At 37.7% G+C, this 18768-nt stretch overlaps 1 protein-coding gene across 1 annotated transcript; it reads right to left on the reverse strand.

Moving 5' to 3' along the window:
- Positions 1-994: 994 nt before the first annotated feature.
- LOC116302616 (thioredoxin domain-containing protein 16) lies at positions 995-18515 on the reverse strand. The gene is made up of 24 exons (XM_089032290.1): positions 18076-18515; positions 17774-17859; positions 16221-16279; positions 15385-15459; positions 14747-14871; positions 14089-14182; positions 13731-13878; positions 12482-12642; positions 12282-12378; positions 11819-11927; positions 11035-11148; positions 10277-10419; positions 9650-9768; positions 7908-8050; positions 7191-7400; positions 6482-6596; positions 6303-6371; positions 5791-5927; positions 5396-5480; positions 4846-4987; positions 4294-4457; positions 3974-4061; positions 3195-3285; positions 995-2714 (listed from the first exon to the last, which is right to left on the reverse strand). The coding sequence occupies exons 1-24, from the start codon at positions 18239-18241 to the stop codon at positions 2464-2466; spliced, it is 2991 nt and encodes a 996-aa protein (XP_088888416.1). The 5' UTR covers positions 18242-18515; the 3' UTR covers positions 995-2463.
- Positions 18516-18768: the final 253 nt, after the last annotated feature.

Here is an 18768-nt window from a genome sequence, read left to right on the forward strand (position 1 = left end):
AGTTAATCAACAGCTCTAATTTTCCTGATACTTCATTTAATCAATCTTCCTTCTACTGCTGAACCAGAATAAGGTGATAAGATAACGCTGTTACATTACAAAAATCAGTACTTAGCTATTAGATCCAAGGCTGTACAAGGCGTATGAGGAAGCGAGGTCACTACCCAAGCCGATAAATCAAATATATTAATGAGTATTCTATCAAAAGATTGACAATACTGTCCTCTTCGTCTGATATACTTATAGCCGTCGATTGATTCCCAGAAGTACGTGCATGGTGTGCAACTGAAATAAGAGTCACCACAAAACCGTGCTCCACTCTGTGAGATCAATGAGCAAGTTCTAAAGCCGCATACTGTATAGAATTGGTTAGTTTCAGCATAGGCACAGCATGTGCTACAAGAGGTCGCTACGCGATACGCAGACGATTTAAACAGATCAAAGCGGTCTACATACAGCTATTTCAAACTTCGGTTATGCACGAGTTAAAAAGCAAGTTAAAAGGTTTTAAGTTTACCAAGCTTGAAATTTAATATATTCATATGTGAGTGATGTCAGCTCATAAGAAAACATATTAGAAAAACGTGCATACAAAGTTTGGTAAAATTCCATATCGTTGTGACCTTTGGTTGACTGGATTTACATCGCCCATAGTGCATTTCGGGCTTGGTATGCAACGAGCAACGAAATCTTTATCAACTTTTTTTTTGAAATAGCTCTATCTGTGATTCCGCACAACGAAGGCATAGTACATGCAATACTAAGGCTACCCCAGGCAATAATTTTTTCAAAATCCTCTAATACGCGACAACATCCTGTAGTGGAGACAGTTGTAACGAAAGCTAAAAGGACTAGCGTTGATTTATTCACCGACAGGATAGAGTAGAGTATGAAATATCGAGATCATTCCAAGTCTCCAAGCACTCAGTGGACTCTGTTAACCCGTGACTACACCCTATAGCGCGAAAATAGTTAGTAACGACAGCTAAAAACATTCTCTTAGCTTGTTTATTCATTAGTGTTCACACCTCATTAAGCTGTATTAAATCAGTTTCACGCGTGCATTATCGTTCATATAATCTTCTTAATTAACTACTGTTCAATAATCGTTAAGTAATGTTTGTATAAATTTGGTCTCACAACCATCAACGCATGCTAAGAGACTCCATTGTTAAGTGAGTTGTCGTAAGGTCAGTTACAAAAATATTTGCCAGTGAGCTATTTCAATCTATCTGATGGTAAAGTTTATAAAAATAGATTGTCTATAAATACTTCAATAAACACACGCTCTCAAGAATGCTCGGTAGGGGATATTTATATAACTAGTAAACCATTGATTGGTTGAATAGGATCGTTCGTCATGCATAGCGCCACTCATACTGAAAACACAGGTCTATTTATAATAGTCAAGTTTTAAGAGATTAAAGAACGTGATTGATGATTCTAATGCTTTATCGGATAATCTTGAACCTAGTTTAAATAGTTTTAGTTTCTCAGGTGGATATATTTGGAACAGTAAAACTGGATTTTGAAAAGTATCTCAAAGAAGAAATTTCGTTCGAAATCTTCTTTTTGTGAAAAAGTAAGATTCATTGGGAAGGGCTCGACAAGATGAAATCCTCCCGTACTGCACCCTGAAGTAATCCATTCCGGTATAAAAACCATAGTCATTCATAATTGACAGTTTTTGAAAATTTAAGTCATCGAATCAATCATTAATCATGATTTAACGAATATTGAAATGATTAATGCACATGAAAATTATTTTTAATTTTTGTAGATGTCATTTTCTTTTCCTTTCCTTCCTTCCTTCCTTTCTTCCTTCCTTTCTCTCTCTCTTCGTTCCCTTTTTTCTTTTTCCTTTCTTTTAATCTTTCTTCATTCCTTGATTCCTCCCTTTTCTTAAAGTTAAAAAAATTCTTCGTTTAAATTAGTTACGTATACTAGACTGATTTGTAGAAATCAATTGAATTTTTGTCCCTGTTGCCTTTCCCATTCTGTTTTTTCTTTCTTCCTTTATAGCTGTCACTCTATAGATTCTCTTATCGCTCTATTCTCTATTATGTCACGAGTTGTACATTTTTCACTTTATTGGTTTATTCCTAGTTATTTTAAAAACTTTTATAAAGAAAACGTTTTATCAATTAATTAAATGTTTAAACTAAGAAAAAAAAGAAAAAGAAAAAGAAAAAGGAAAAGAAAAAAAAAACTAAAAAAAAAACTAAAAAAAAACACAACATACGAGAAAATAACTAAAAGAACATACGAGAAAATATGATGACGATCGTGGTTACGATTAAATGATGATGACTGTGATGACGTATGATCATAATGGTGACGTATGATGATCACGAAGATGAAATGATAATACATGGTGATGTTGATGACGTATGATCATGACGATGATACCTGTTGATGATGATGATGATGCGCATTGATAAATAAACTCAATATTAACACCTATCAAAGTTCATCATGTTTCTGCATCTCCTCCTCATCCCTGAAATCCTCTGGTTTTCGTAGTCGCATTCGTTCCGCTTTTCTTGTCGGCTCTTCAATCATATCAGGTTTTACGTCGTCTTCTATATTCTCGTCTTCCTCCTCCTCGTATTGACGGCGCTCTTTTCTTTCCCTACGTTTTCTCTCCTCATCTAACATGGTTAGATAGTCATAACCATCAAGCAGTGGCTTCCAGCTATTACTCTTAAGAAAACCTGCAAAACAAAAAGCATAACAAAATTAAAGCATATTTTTTATTCTCTAAGAAGTCTTCTAGTCTCATTGGTTGTCTGTCTGTCCTGTGTTCCTATCCCTAAGCAGTCACACGGTACAGCGTTCTTTTAGTCTCATTGGTTGTCTGTCTGTCCTGTGTTCCTATCCCTAAGCAGTCACACGGTACAGTGGTCTAAGTTGCTTAAAAACAGACAGGACAGACAGACAGACAGACAAACGGACGGACAGACACACAGACAGCTTTAACAGAGAGGTGTTCGTATGAGTGGGAAACACGGTACCTATTTACGGCACGTACACGGTACGACATGCCGTGACATCGAAATAGCTTCCCATTGTCTCCCAAAAATTCATCTAATCACAACGCGTAGTAACGGCCACCTGACGGTAAGATACAGTACGGCTACGAATCTGCCGCATTGGCTCACGAAAACAGCGACGATGCAAGATGTTATACTTACGTGAAGGATTTTGTTCTCCGGACAGGCATCGTTTGATCCAAGCAGTAATGTCTTCAAGTGACATTTTGTCCTTGTAATGATACAACACGCCCTGCACGAAAACAAACAGATGAATTTTTCAAACCTTAGTCTTTAACAAACCTCGCAACCTAAACTAGATTGAACCCTTTCTTCACTGATTTTTTTTTTTGATTGCTTAAGCGCGGGAAGATAGACAGGCAACCATACAGAGGTTCCCGAGACAAGGTAGTTTATTTCCAATAGAAACGCGAGATACTTTAACAAGGACCTAATGCAACAGTGCAACCTTTGAACAAAGAAACGATACTCTAGGGATTGACATGTGGTCTGAAATGGGAAAAAAGTGGATAAGGAGTGCTAATCATTTACCCCCAAAAAAAACCCACGAAATTTCGGTTGAAAACAAATGGTATTTGTCATTCCGATCGGAAAATTCCGAAAAACTCGGTCTTCCAATAGAGGTGATTTCTTTTCCCGCTCTTTTCGGTTCTTCCAGTAGACGCGTGTGGCATTTGTCGAAAGTCAAAGTTTCCCGCTCTTTTCTTAAAACCATTAGCAAACGAATTTCCAACCGCATGGATTGGTTTAAATGGTAAGCACCCTGGGTTAGTTGGAAACAAACGAAACTGTCTTTGGCTTTCGTTGTGCACTACAAACCTACTTCATCAGTCCACTGTCTTGTGGACCTTTTCGAACTACCTATTTTAAGGATATCGTGGCTAGTGTTTAATACATCATTTTCTATCTTACGTACTTACCCTGTTATGATAAAGCAGGACCAGTGCGGGTGTATCCGTCTTACCCGTGTACATCTCTAGAACGGCGTCATTGACGTCATTTGATGATCTGTTACCATGGAAACAAGATATGGACAATCAGTTAAAGTTCACAATAGACCTAATTCGTCTTGGGCGCAATTTTTTCCCATTTCAGACCACGTGTCATTCTCTCGAGAATAATACTCTTGGGAATGACACGTGGTCTGAGAAGCTAAGAACGTCTAATCCCAAGAGATGTAAAGCAAAACGTTACCCCCCCCCCCCCCCCCAAAGAAAAAGTTTCTCAGTAACGTACGTACCGTGCCATCCAGCAAAGCATGAGTGGGTCGATGGTAGGATCCTGAGCGAGCTGATTCATGACTGGACAGAGAGTCGTATCTTCCTCTGCCGTGGCTCTGAAGGCGATCAGAAATGGACGATTATACTTGAAGTACAGCGGCAGATTCAATGGTGTTAGTTCTCCCTGCAAGGAGATTAAAGTGACGTGTTATATAATGTGGATATATTATTATATTACTTAACACTTTCTGGAGCGAAAAGGAAGTCTGGTAGCGAATTTGACCCGCATGGCATTGTGGGTTGGATTTCACCCGCCATCTTGCCTCTCAAAATTTTATTTAAATATCACAGTTCTAATCAAGGTAATGGTAAAATTTACAAATATTTATGGCGGTAGAAAAATTACGTTCGATGCACTGGACTGAAATTTTGGACACTGTGTAGGATTGGAAAAAATACTAGAATTGGTACACTTGGATTTCCCCTGCGTTCATCACTTGGACCTCGCCAAATTAGGCCAGAAAATGACAGGGTTCTCTCCAGGGACAGTGAAAATTGAATGAATAACTTACAAATAAACTAAGCGAATACATGCGAATAAAATCCACGATGCTCCTTGCCGAGAAGTCCTGGTCGAATACAACACGTGGACGATTGGGATCGTTTCGTTTGACGAGAAAAACTGCCGGCAACTTGACTTCATATGTGACAGACCTAAACACGATGCAAAGACTCGTTAAGCAACACTCTATTTATAGACCCCTTGCATGTGACGTCAGAGGAGGCTATATTTGGAGCACAAAACAAAAGAATTTCAATCTCCTGAGAATCAGAAACCCATTATTATATCCTCCAAATTGAGCTGCATTCCCACGTGCTGCAAGGGGTCTGTAGACCTCTTTTGCTAAGGTGTAAATGCATTTCCACTTCAGACCGCGTGTCATTCCCTTGAGAATAAGATTCTTTGTTTGAGTTGGATCCAAATTCATGTGTCTTCTCATGCGCAACTGTTAAACAAAGAAATGATACTCTAGAGAATGACACGTGGTCTGGAATGGGGAAATACTACGCCGAAGCTAGAAAATTTAAGCAGTCGTGCAGGACATGAATCAGGATTCTTACGCTTGTTTGGCGACGTCTCCTGTGGCATACCCCAAGATGAAAGAGCCACGAAGTTCACTAGCAGCTTCAGAGAAGACTTGAAACTCTGGGAAAAAATTCACAAGGAATGAAATTATACACATCTGCATAATCACATGACCCCGTTTTGCGGAGGAAAGAAAACAGAAGAATCCTCGAGATAAACCCAATGAACCAATGGAGAGACCTAAGAAACTGTAATTACATGTGATTAGTCTAGGAATCTAACCAGAGACCCCAGAGATGAGAGGCAAGTGTACTGCCACTAGGCCAACCGAAAGTCAAAAACACAGCCTTTAGTCTTAGGTTGTGTTGGTCACGTGATTGGGTGTAAAGGGGAAAAAATCATGTCATGGTTTTACAGTGTTGAACCCTACCTTTGCTATCAGCACCAGCGAACAGTCCAACAACTGCAGTCTCGCTTGCTTCTTTAGCATTCCTCGGATATTCGCCTTTCAAAAATGAATCTATCTTGTCCAGGGAGTCGAGCTGTAAGGGAGACGACGAGTGAAGCCTAAAAAATTAATATCAACAAACAATGGTTAGTGAAACTAAGGCAACATACCTCTTCAAGGGTAGTGACGGGCAACTCGACTGACTTTGAATTTTTTTAAATACAATTTAAACTTTATGAGAAGCTGTTGATTTTGTTCACCAAATATTACAACAAAAAAATGTCATCCCCTTAAGTTTATTTTTTTGTAAAACGGTTGCGCATAAGAAGACACATGGATAGATCTCATAAAAAGAATCTTATTCTCAAGAGAGTGACACGTGGTTTGAAATGGAAAAACATTATAGCCAAGGGTAAGCGCCCTCGCCGTATCAAGCTCAGCACGAAGAGGTACGATAGGAAAAGGCAGACAAATCAAATTGATGTTTCACTTACATAAGAACAGTTTTGACCAAATTATCTTCATCAAGAGCACCTTGGTATGTGAGCTCATCGGAGCCTTTGCTGTAAGGATATTATTATTAGACATTAATAAATAGGAATATTTATTAATTTTATTGCATCATCATGGTCAACGGTTACCACCACCACCATGATTCATTCTGTATTCTCACCGGTAGAACTTGATGGTCGGGTATGTTGTGATGTTGTTGTTCTGGCAGACATCAGTCCAATCGAAGCAGTTCACACGAGCGAGACGAACGTTGAAATTACCGATGTCTTTCTTACCTATGGAAATCAGAAACCATAATCACTATTGATATCTGAAATTTTTTATATTGAATATCACAATCACCATGTATCATCACCAACATCGTCATCATCATTATCACCGTCATTATATATCATCATCATCAATATGTATCGCCGTCATTACCACCGTCATCAACATCATCATCATCATCACTAACATCGTCATCATCATTATCACCATCATTATATATCATCAGCATCAATATGTATCGCCGTCATTATCACCATCATCAACATCATCATTATAAGCAGCATACCATCTTCACCACCTTCATAAGCAACATCGCCATCATCATCACTACCGCCATTATCATCATCATATACATCACCATCATCACCACCTTTATGAGCAAGATCCCCACCATCATCATCACCACCATCATTATCATCATCATATACATCACCATCATCACCTTTATGAGCAACATCACCACCATCATCATCATCATCATTATCACCATCATTATAGTCATCATCATCGACATCATCATAAGCAGCATCACCACTATCATCATTATCACCATCATCATCATCATAAGCAACATCATCTACATCATCATTGATCAATACCTAAGCTCAATGCAGCTTGCACGTAAGGTCCAACCAAAGCACGTGACCTAGAATCCCAGGGCTGGAAGAAATTGACGACCAGCAAGTCGCCCTGTTCACGTGTTGACATGAAGGTCTTGTCCGTCAGTGAAGGTACTTTATCCTCGGGGACTTTAGGAAGATCGCTGTACCACACTGCTCCTGCAACCTCGTCGTCTTCAGTCTCTTCCGCTGATATCGTTCAAAACAAGCAGGTAAAGGGAGCAACAAAAAATGTTTTAAAAAATGAAACCTCTGGACTGTTTAAAAGTCAGGGCATGGCAAACACACTGATCAAACCCTGAAACAACCTCTGGGCTGATCTAAGTCAGGGCATGGCTAACTCACAGATCAAACCCTGAAACAACCTCTGGGCTGATCTAAGTCAGGGCATGGCTCACTCACAGATTAAATTCTGTAACAACCTCTGGGCTGATCTAAGTCAGGGCATGGCTCACTCACAGATCAAACCCTGAAACAACCTCTGGGCTGATCTAAGTCAGGGCATGGCTAACTCACAGATCAAACCCTGAAACAACCTCTGGGCTGATCTAAGTCAGGGCATGGCTCACTCACAGATTAAACCCTGTAACAACCTCTGGGCTGATCTAAGTCAGGGCATGGCTAACTAACAGATCGAACCCTGAAACAACCTCTGGGCTGATCAGGTCACATTCATTCCCCATTTTATAGACTTACGTCGGACGCCATACTCTTCTTCTTCCTCCGACTGTCCTTCGTCTTTGACTTCTACTGGTTGTTCATCTTTGATGTCTTTACTTTCAGGATCTATAGGTATGTTGTCAGCATTACTTGGTGGCAGTCGAGTGATGGAAGGAATGCTAAGGGTTCGAATAGAAAATAAATTATAAGAGACTGCAAGCAAGGGGACGGGGTGAAATCTAATAAAAATCCACTCACATGAGATGCTGATTCACTCAGCTCTGGTAAGAAAGGTATGGATTAGTCTCCTATGCGGTCGTTATTAGCGGGTGAGAGCGTTGCGTGACGACACTACACCTTTTGCTGTTCATTAAGAGAAAATGTACATTCATTTGTGCCAATAGTTGTATCAATAACGTGTAATGTACTTTCATCAACACCACAAGTAACATCATTAGCGCGGATCAACTTTCAATAACGATATTTGAATATGCGTGTACATTCATAGGCATCAATGGACAATCAATAGCGCGTTTGTACATTCATATGCGCGGATTGTATTTTCTTGTGCGCGAAATTCAACTTCAATAACACCAAATGACAAACAATTGCATTTATGGACAATCATTTACCCAAAAGTGAAAATTCATTAGTGCTATTAGCATAATCATTGACAATCTATAATGCGTTTGGACAATCATGAGGGTCAATGTTATATTCTATAGCGTGGTTCGACAAACATTTGCATGATTCGAATGAACAATAAGAGAAATAAAACAATCATTAGCGATTTTTGTTTATCACTTTAAAACGTATAAAAAAACTCAGGTAACTGCCTCCATAATAGCGGCTGCGTAGGAGAATAGCAGTTAGCTCACTTAAAGCAGCAATCAAAGCCGACCTCAGCCGTCCAGAGATCCAACAACATACGAACGATCGGGCTGAGGCAAGACGACAAGGGATTGCTCTAGGTCACTATAGAACGCAGTTGCTAATGGAAGGGCTCCAGAGAAATGTGGCAACTATCACTATCGCTAAATGTGGTCAGTGATTCAGTTATATGCAAACGTATTTGCCACGATGTATAAATGGCGAAGAAATTAAAGGCTAAAATAGATAAAAAATCGCTAATGATTGTTTTATTTCTCTTATTGTTCATTCGAACCATGCAAATGTTTGTCGAACCACGCTATAGAATATAACATTGACCCTCATGATTGTCCAAACGCATTATAGATTGTCAATGATTATGCTAATAGCACTAATGAATTTTCACTTTTGGGTAAATGATTGTCCATAAATGCAATTGTTTGTCATTTGGTGTTATTGAAGTTGAATTTCGCGCACAAGAAAATACAATCCGCGCATATGAATGTACAAACGCGCTATTGATTGTCCATTGATGCCTATGAATGTACACGCATATTCAAATATCGTTATTGAAAGTTGATCCGCGCTAATGATGTTACTTGTGGTGTTGATGAAAGTACATTACACGTTATTGATACAACTATTGGCACAAATGAATGTACATTTTCTCTTAATGAACAGCAAAAGGTGTAATAGCGGCTGCGTAGAAGACGAGGTATGAATGCGTCAGAGCAGAAGTTAGCGGAAGTTACGTGTAGTCACGTGGAGAGCACGAGGGCAGAGCGTGAGAGAATAGGTAAGACGAAAGAAACGAGAGAAGTAAGCATCATGTGAGTGAGAACTTTTTATCAATTCGAGTAAAAAAAAGGAATACTTTGTAAGAATTCGTCCCGACAGATGTCCAGTACCTGGTTTTCTCTCGTATAAATTTCAGCAATTCATCGTAGTCAGGTTGTCCCTCGAAAACGATAAAGTCGTCGGAATTATTCTCGGTGTAGAGACGAACATGAGGTAATTCATGCCCACCCTTAAAACAGAAAGCCACAATAAAACTTTAGTGATATTCAGAAAAATATGTCATCCATGATTTACGATGGTAGTACACAATAGCTAGTGGATAACTAATCTGTCACCCTCGTTCCGTCATCAAATAGTCCCCTTCACAGTTCCCTGCGCCATCTTGAAAGGTAGTCGTGCCTTTGCATCGAAGCGAGACGAACGGTGAGCTTGTAATGATAGAGACCTTTTTTAACACCTTGGACAATTATTCACAGGTATCTATCATTGCAAGCTCACCGTTCGTCTCGCTTCTATGCAAAGGCATGACTACCTTTCAAGATAGCGCAGGGAACTGTGAAGGGGACTATTGGAAGTTAAAAGTTGATTTTTGGACAGTGAGGAGGACTGAAGAACCCGGAGAAAACTAAACCCTCGAAGGAAAGGAGAAAACCCGATGGTGTTGGATAAACTGGGATACCCCTCCCCCCTAAACGGATCCTTATGGCCCCGCCCTTGGCATAAGTGTTATTACATACAATGTGTACGTCTTGGCCATCATCCAGGGTCACGTGAACAATATAAAAGGGGCTGTCATTATCATCATCTTCCATACTATCCAGTGTTCTCACGAGACGTCGATAATGCTTTGCAAAGCCTTGACAGTCTGGGTTTATTGAAACTTTAAGAAAAAATCAACCAATAGGATTTTAGTATTTGGTTAAAAAAAAAACATTCGCTCACTATTTAACATTTTGGTTGAAGCTACGTGGAAACATTAAAGCGATAAGGCCATTCTAGCATAGTTTCGCACGTCATATATAAATCAATACACACATCCATATTATTTATGGTCCGACTTCCCTTAGTTACCGTTGCTATGTCCCACAAGTTCAACAAATTATCTAGAATAAACCGCAGTACAAATATATATTTTATATATATTCCCATATACATATCTAGAATATCTCAGAATTTAAAACTCTGATCGCGGAAAATTTATATAAATTGTTTTAATCGTTTACGGTCCTGCGAAAATAATAGAAAATTGAGTCATATTTCTTGTAGTTGGGACAAGATTTTAATTCCATTGGGAAAAACATTGCAATGATGATTTGGTTCTTTACTCCAAATATATTCCCATTATATCATCCCAATTTATGTTATTTTCCTTTCTCGTTCCCATTCGTTTTCTTATTCCCATTACACATTTCCGTCCACTATAACATCCATCATCTTCTAATCTGACTACACATAATCTTATCGAGAGCTATCACGAGTTAACAAACCTACGTACCTTTTTCACAGAAAGCAGCCAATAAGTAAGATTTACTAAAAAGAAAGGTCTTTGACGGTGAAGAGATTTTGGAAAATTGATCGTACGTGATGGACTGAAGAGAAGATGACTCAGCTAAAAAAAGAAACAAAAATAATTGCTATAATACTTCTTTCGCTTGTTGCTTTGTAGTCTCTCGTTCCCCTAGCAACAACAAGAGACCACAAAGCAAGAAGGCTATCTAAGAATCTAAAAGAGCAGACTTCATATGAAGGTATTAGATAACAGCACAATCATGACACAGAAAGGCCTCTCCCAAATTCGCTTCGGGGACCAAGAAACAATGGTTTTAAGTCGAGGTTGGACTTGATGTGTTCATAGTTTTTGGTCATCGAATGAAAGTTTTCACTTTCAAAATGTCCTTACATGAAAATAATAAGGAAATAAGTATTTTTAGCCATACTTGCTTTGGTTCATTGCGCGGGGTCAGTATCACGTGATGGTACGGTTCAACATCAAACGCAAAACAATAGCTTTGTTCTATGGAGTTTCCAAACCATTCCGCTCCATTAACTATGATGTGTTTATACATTTACTGTATTCATCAAGTGCAACCTCGACTTGGAGCCCAGGGGCGTAGCGAGGATTTTCCGAAGGGGTGAGGGGCTAGCCCCTTTGGCCCCCTTTGGCTACGCCCTTGGAACCAGTGTTTGTGCTTACTCAAGCAAATTTGGGTCTATTGACAGGATTTTCCTGATTATTTAGTGTCAAGGTAGAGAATAAAGTATACTAGTGACAGAATTACCTTTTATTCTGTATTCTTTTTTTGGATTCTGGAGGAATTGATTCAAAAAAAACTTTACATTGTCCATTGAAAACACAAAGTTGTTCTTTGGGAAAAGCTCCACATTTGGCTGTAAACAATAATGGCAAAAAAAGATTATTTTCCCTCTTGAATAATCAATTCCCCCTTGTGATCTATATATTATTATTAAGTTATAGGCTCATATAACTTAAAACATTCCCTAGAGTATTATTACTTTGTTTAATGGTTGTGCGAGAGAAGACATGAATATGGATACACCTCAAACAAAGAATTTTATTTTCAAGGGAATGAGACATGGACTCAAATGGAAAATATTTAATGCACAAGTTTGAAAAATAAATTCAACAAGCAATTAATGGCCACCTAATTTTTTCAGAACAGTTCCTTTGAATGGGTTCAAAAATTTATTTCATAATGGATTTTAAAAATCTTCATAACGTACCTTTGACTTGGTGGACGAAGCAGGGACATATGCAGCTGTTGGGAATGAATCTTTTGCTGATAAACCAAACTCATCCATCTTGTCTTTGTGCTTATTACTAAGTAAAATCAATATTATGAGAATGAAATTAATTTGTTTAACCCATACGAAAAAGGCAAATTCCTAGCCATTTCATCTGATTGGCTAACTAGTATACATACACATCAACGATAATGATTCCTCCAATACCAGCGAAATCGTCAGCCATAATTTTCACTTCATTCTCATTGATTTCTTCGATCTTGTCAGTAAAAATATACAGCTTATCAACTGATAGTGGTAAAGTATCATATACATTAGTGCCATTGTCTGGAAGGTAAACCTGAGGAATGAAGACAGACACCAGTTCAGTAAAACTGTTTATGGTGTAGAAGATGAGTAATATACATGTTAAGTATAGATATAAAGAAGTTTGCAGGATTTATCAATTGCACTCTTTATCCTCTTCCAAGCTTTCTCTCCAAATATCATTCTTCTTAATCCCATTTCATTCTACCTTCTCTCCACAGTTCTCTCCTTATCTCATTCCATCTCTCCAATCCCCTTCCTTCTTTTACATTCTACTTTCTCTCCACAGTTCTCTCCTTATGTCATTCCATCTCTCCAATCCCCTTCCTTCTTTTACATTCTACTTTCTCTCCCCAGTTCTCTCCTTATGTCATTCCATCTCTCCAATCCCCTTCCTTCTTTTACATTCTACTTTCTCTCCCCAGTTCTCTCCTTATCTCATTCCATCTCTCCCATCACCTTTCTTCTATTACATTCTACTTCCTCTCCCCAGTTCTCTACTTATCTCATTCCATCTCTCCAATCCCCTTCCTTCTTTTACATTCTACTTTCTCTCCCCAGTTCTCTCCTTATCTCATTCCATCTCTCCCATCACCTTTCTTCTATTACATTCTACTTCCTCTCCCCAGTTCTCTCCTTATCTCATTCCATCTCTCCAATCCCCTTCCTTCTTTTACATTCTACTTTCTCTCCCCAGTTCTCTCCTTATCTCATTCCATCTCTCCCATCACCTTTCTTCTATAACATTCTACTTCCTCTCCCCAGTTCTCTACTTATCTCCTTCCATCTCTCCAATCCCCTTCCTTCTTTTACATTCTACTTTCTCTCCCCAGTTCTCTCCTTATCTCATTCCATCTCTCCCATCACATTTCTTCTATTACATTCTACTTCCTCTCCCCAGTTCTCTCCTTATGTCATTCCATCTCTCCAATCCCCTTCCTTCTTTTACATTCTACTTTCTCTCCACAGTTCTCTCCTTATCTCATTGCATCTCTCCCATCACCTTTCTTCTATAACATTCTACTTCCTCTCCCCAGTTCTCTACTTATCTCCTTCCATCTCTCCAATCACCTTTCTTCTTTTACATTTTACTTCCTACAGCTGTACTAGTTTTTGACTCACATATTTTGGTACTCTAAGCATCTGAAGAAGTTTTGCAATATAAATGACTGACATCTTCTTTGCTTTAACTACTTTACAGGGCTTATCCTGGTCTTGGGGAGCATCTTTGCACATGTACACTGCTAAGGAGCCAGCGTCGGTGAACAAACTAGTGTAGTATGAAGAGACAGGTGAACAGTAGTGTTAGCCAATTAAGACAAAGCAGTAACAGATGGATGGATGGATGGATGGATGGATGGATGGATGGATGGATGGATGGATGGATGGATGGATGGATGGAAGGAAGGATGGATGAACAAAAAAGAAGAATAAACACTGTTACAAATCAATCAACATCATGGCACTAGCAATGCCTCACCCCTCAAACTTTACTGCCAACTTTGTATCAGTAGTCAATCCAAACATTATATTTTCAGCGTAAACAAAGGCAATCTTTGTAACGATAGCATGATCTAAAATGAAACAAATGTATATTCTTAGTATCTGCCTGCGGTCTGCTGTAAGGATATAACAGACTGCTAAATGAGTAGGAAAGTAAGGGGGTAAATATAAGTTATTTACAGTCGCATCCAGAAAAACTGCCCTCGGTCATGAAAACGGAACTCAGCCTAAAGGCTTTAGTAAGGACTTGAAATTAAGACCTCAGGCACAGTTTTTCTATCTGGAACTCCTGGCAGGTAAATAACATACAACAGAGTCAATAGTGACCTGAAAATACTTGGAGAGAAGAGGATTAAAGGGATTCTGGCTAAAAATCAATATCCTTAATGGCTTGAGGGATGAAACACAAAATAGGCTATTTGCTTGATGGCATCATTGTACTAACACTTTCACGATGCCTTGTAAAATTTCTTTTTTATTCAATTTTTTTGTTTTCCCATGAGACGACTGGTCCTAAGGTATGCAAGGGAATCTGGTAATGGTAGTATATAATAATACAATGTTTCATTCTTCACCATCATGCGTCTGGACCTGAAGAGGTAAAGATCAAAACTCAAGTTGAAACTTGATCTTACCATGATTTCCAAGTCCTTTTACATATGAAAACACCAAATCCTTTTTCTGCTCTTTTGCTTCTTGTATCATTCTCTGTCCATTTTCAAAGGTGGAGATAAATTGTACTTCATTTTTGAGCAATGTCCTAAACAACAATCAAATAACAAAAATATAGATGTAATTATTCATAGTTATCAAGGACATATCAAGAACAATCATTGCCTTAAATGTTGGTGGTTGTGGCTGGTAGTAACTATTGTTATATTTACTATAGTCTAACATTTTGTTACAGTGCGACTATTATAGCCGAGGCCATGCCACCTATCTAGACAGCAAGAACCAATCAAATCGTAGAATGAAAACAATGCATTCCAACTTTGGGTAGTGGAGCCAATCAGAAACCAGCAGAACACAATAGCCCTGAAAGGTGCCATTGATGCCAAATATCGAATATTTTTATATTATAGGCTAACCTCCAAATTCTCTTGATCTAGTGACCAACAATGGTTCTAAGTTGATCATGGGGTTTTACGGTGTTCGCATACATTGACTGATACATATTTCATCAAGTTTAACCTCACCTTGGAACAATTATTGCTTCATGTCAATCTAGGGAATTCAGAAAGATTTATCGTAATAAATTGGTAAATTTACTTACTGAAGCAAGTTTGACACAATAGAATCCTCATTAAACATGACTTCTAGCTCATGAGTTTCTTCAAAAACACCATTTCTGTGAGAGAAAACAAGCCAATAGTGTTTAATGTTATAATTGGCAACCAGACAAGACAAAGCTGCATGCATGAAATGTCAGATATATATTGTGGTAACTATCAATACACCTCTAAAAGTGGTTATATTGTCATGTACGGGAATTATCAGAATTCTATTCAATATCAGATTTTGATATTCAAATTCATTTGGCTAGTACGTAGTCGTACCCTACGATTTTGATAGCATAATTATATGATACTGCAAATAAATATGTTTGAGCATATACTAATGAAGTTTGTTTTGAAATATAAAAAAGGAACTAACCAAGCGAATTCACTTCATGGCCAAGGGTTAAATTTGGGGTAAGGGTTGCAAAAGACAATGATCATTTGCCAGCAAGGATGCTAGGTTCGAATCTCGTCTGAAAGTCTGGGATAACCAAAATCCTAAGTCCCACTTGTGTAACTTCGGTAACCTATTACGTACTTGGTTACAACGATGAAACAAAAATGATGATTTTGCCCTACTGCCCCTAAAGTTCAACCCTATGTTCTTGTTGGCAAGAGGTGGTAACAGTAAAGGCAGTAAACAGGGTATCAATAAACTATTTCTTTGAAACTGACAATCATGACAATGGAGAGGATCTCCTAGGCCCTGGACTAAGCCGTATACATCAATAAGCCATTTATGAGATTATGATATAATGATGATTAATTATGGATACAGAGAAATTTGTGTTTTATTTATGTAATATCATAAATGCCTTGTATACAAGTTTACCTAAAAGTGTAAATGTTTTCCTCTTTACAGGGCTGTATTGAAATACCTTCACAATTTATCTGCAACAATAAAATGAAAAAACGATTATATATTATATTATTATATTATAATTATGATTTAAATGTTACTTAACCTAATTGTTTGACGTTGTCTTATTTTCCCAAAGTTCTTTGTGTAGTTCAAGAAATTATCCATACCCCCTCCCCCCCACAGAGGAATTTTTTATCCCCCCCTCACCTCCCTGGGGTTACATTACAGTGAGGACACTCAAGCCTTGAACACTTCTAGATTTCGATTTTAAAATGTTCTACTATTTCAAATCCTCTAAAATAAAGCATTTCAAATACACCAAGTGATCAAAATATATCTTATTTCCATTCAACAATAAGCCTTTTCATAGTTTAAGAATCCATTCCACTGCGCATGCGATTTTATCCCGAATTTCTACCTTCTTTTGTCTAAACCTTCTTTTGTTCTCAATTAAACAAAAGAAGGTGAGAAATTCGGGATAAAATTGCATGCGAAGTGGAATCGATTCTTAAACTATGAAAAGGCTTATTGACAAAGGGATGATTAATTTACAGAATGCAGTTTTAAAAAGTAGAATACAAAAGTGGAATGGTTCCATTGTTCTAACTGTAAATGGATCAAATTAATGTTAATTAGCTTTAGAAATACTGGCTTGTTTTATTTTGGGATTATAACCATTGCTTTTCTTCTGGTTACCAGCATGTAAGGCTATGTGGGAAGCACAGGGTGGTGTAGCGGTGTGAGCACTCGCCTCTCATAAATTCGACCCAAGTTCAAGTCCCACCGGGCTCAGTGTTTTATATGAGTAGAGTTGTTTGTTGGTTCTCTCCTGTGCTTTGAGGGTTTTCCGGGTTCTCCGGTTTTGCTCCCTCCGCAAAAATCAACTCCTAAATTCCAATTCGATCATGGAATGAGCTAGGGCCACAGTTTTATTAGCCACTGGCTATTAAGTGCTACCCTCGTGAAAAAAGGACAGGTTTTCTTATTTTTTCTTTATGTACGCTTGTTATTACTGGAAATTCAAGTTAATTTATGCCATAGAATCGAAATATCTTAGAATTTTTTCTTTATGTACATAATCCTCTTAACTTTCTGCATTGTTCAAAGCCATACTACTATACGTTTTTAACTCTTATAATTTGCACATTAAAAAATTCAGACATCAATTAAAAGCTATTAAGTGGTAAGACGAAAAACCGTTTTTAAGAATATAGATTCATCTAAGTATATTATATATAATATTAGTATTCACACTTTCAATATTTCTTGCGTGAAATTATAAGGTCAACGTAAATGTGAAAGTAAACATGATAAAACATGTAAAACAACTTGCCATTGTTGTGAATAAATATTACCATGTTATGCAATGATTTTTGCATTCAATTTAATACATCTGTAAAATGTCTTTAAATGCTTCTAGCTGTCGTAGCTAGGTGAATTTGAAAGAATAATAAATCCTTAGCTTATTGAAAGAAAAACTTAAGAAATTTGAAGCGCGAGTTGACATTTATAACGAAGCTTACCCGAGCAATTTGGATACCATATGTTTGTAGAATATCAGACGATTTTCGTAGTTCCTTCAGCAAAATCGGAAATTTTCTTCTCACATCTGATAAGAGTAAGAAAATTAAACAAAAGGACTTTGTCCTGTTTGAGATACTTCAATATTTAACGCACTTAGAACCACTCTTTCAAGAATTCAATACCGTTAGAATCAAAATATATATAAGGCTATAAACAATTGGTCCTAAGAACGTTAACATGTACAATTAATTAAAGCAATTCCCTTCAAAGTTACGTCTGCTTTTCTTTATAGATCTTATACCTTTGTTATCGAAGTGGACTGCTATAAAACTTGACGGTTTTGAGGAAGAAAGATTATTGTATTCATCCAGAGTCAAATCAAGAAGAGACTTGGCAGAACTTTGCCATGGTAGCATGCTCAACATTACCAGAAATAAAACAACTCCAAACTTTAAATCCAACTCCATAACTAAGCTTTGACTTAAACGACCATGTATTGTAAAAGAACCAAGTGGCTGTATTCCGTTGATTAAATATGCTTAGTGTTAAAAATGGTGTTAAAATTTCATCCAATGGCTACGGGGAACGTAGATACTGTAAATAATGCCTGGAGCGGAACTAAGCTCGATTACTATTGACCCATTATCTCTAAACGTATAACATTGATTTTAGATCCGATTGTTTTTGCGAAAGAAATATTTAAACACAGCTGGTACTAGTAACTTTTCAAATCAAATCATCTTGGAATAAGCTTATTTTACTGGGTGAGTTTAGAAAGTAAAGTTTAAATGGAAGCAGGCGTTCCTTTAGCGTGACCGCGTTGCTATGACGCAGCATGAACACTAGCCTAAGTGCCTCCCTATTTCCCTCTCTCTCTTTTCATTTTCGTTTCATTAGTTTCCATTTTTCAAAATTAACACAAAACATATCTTTTTTTAATTTGTCATGAAAAGAGCTTTTAGTCGATATCTCTGCTTCATTCTAGCTGGCTGTT

The sequence above is a fragment of the Actinia tenebrosa genome, unplaced genomic scaffold, assembly GCF_029948245.1.
Source record: "Actinia tenebrosa isolate PJP-AT-01 unplaced genomic scaffold, QUT_ActTen_1.0 PGA_scaffold0__85_contigs__length_37466705, whole genome shotgun sequence".
NCBI classification, from domain to species: domain Eukaryota; kingdom Metazoa; phylum Cnidaria; class Anthozoa; order Actiniaria; family Actiniidae; genus Actinia; species Actinia tenebrosa.

Bases quoted from the DNA above. Each gene is read 5' to 3' on its own strand.
- LOC116302616 (XM_089032290.1), bottom strand. From the start codon at position 18,241: ATGGAGTTGGATTTAAAGTTTGGAGTTGTTTTATTTCTGGTAATGTTG. The intron at 7,401-7,907 runs GTAAGTCTATAA...GAACGATATCAG, and splicing joins AGAAGAGTATGGCGTCCGAC to CGGAAGAGACTGAAGACGAC. The intron at 2,715-3,194 runs GTAAGTATAACA...TTTGTTTTGCAG, and splicing joins CGGAGAACAAAATCCTTCAC to GTTTTCTTAAGAGTAATAGC.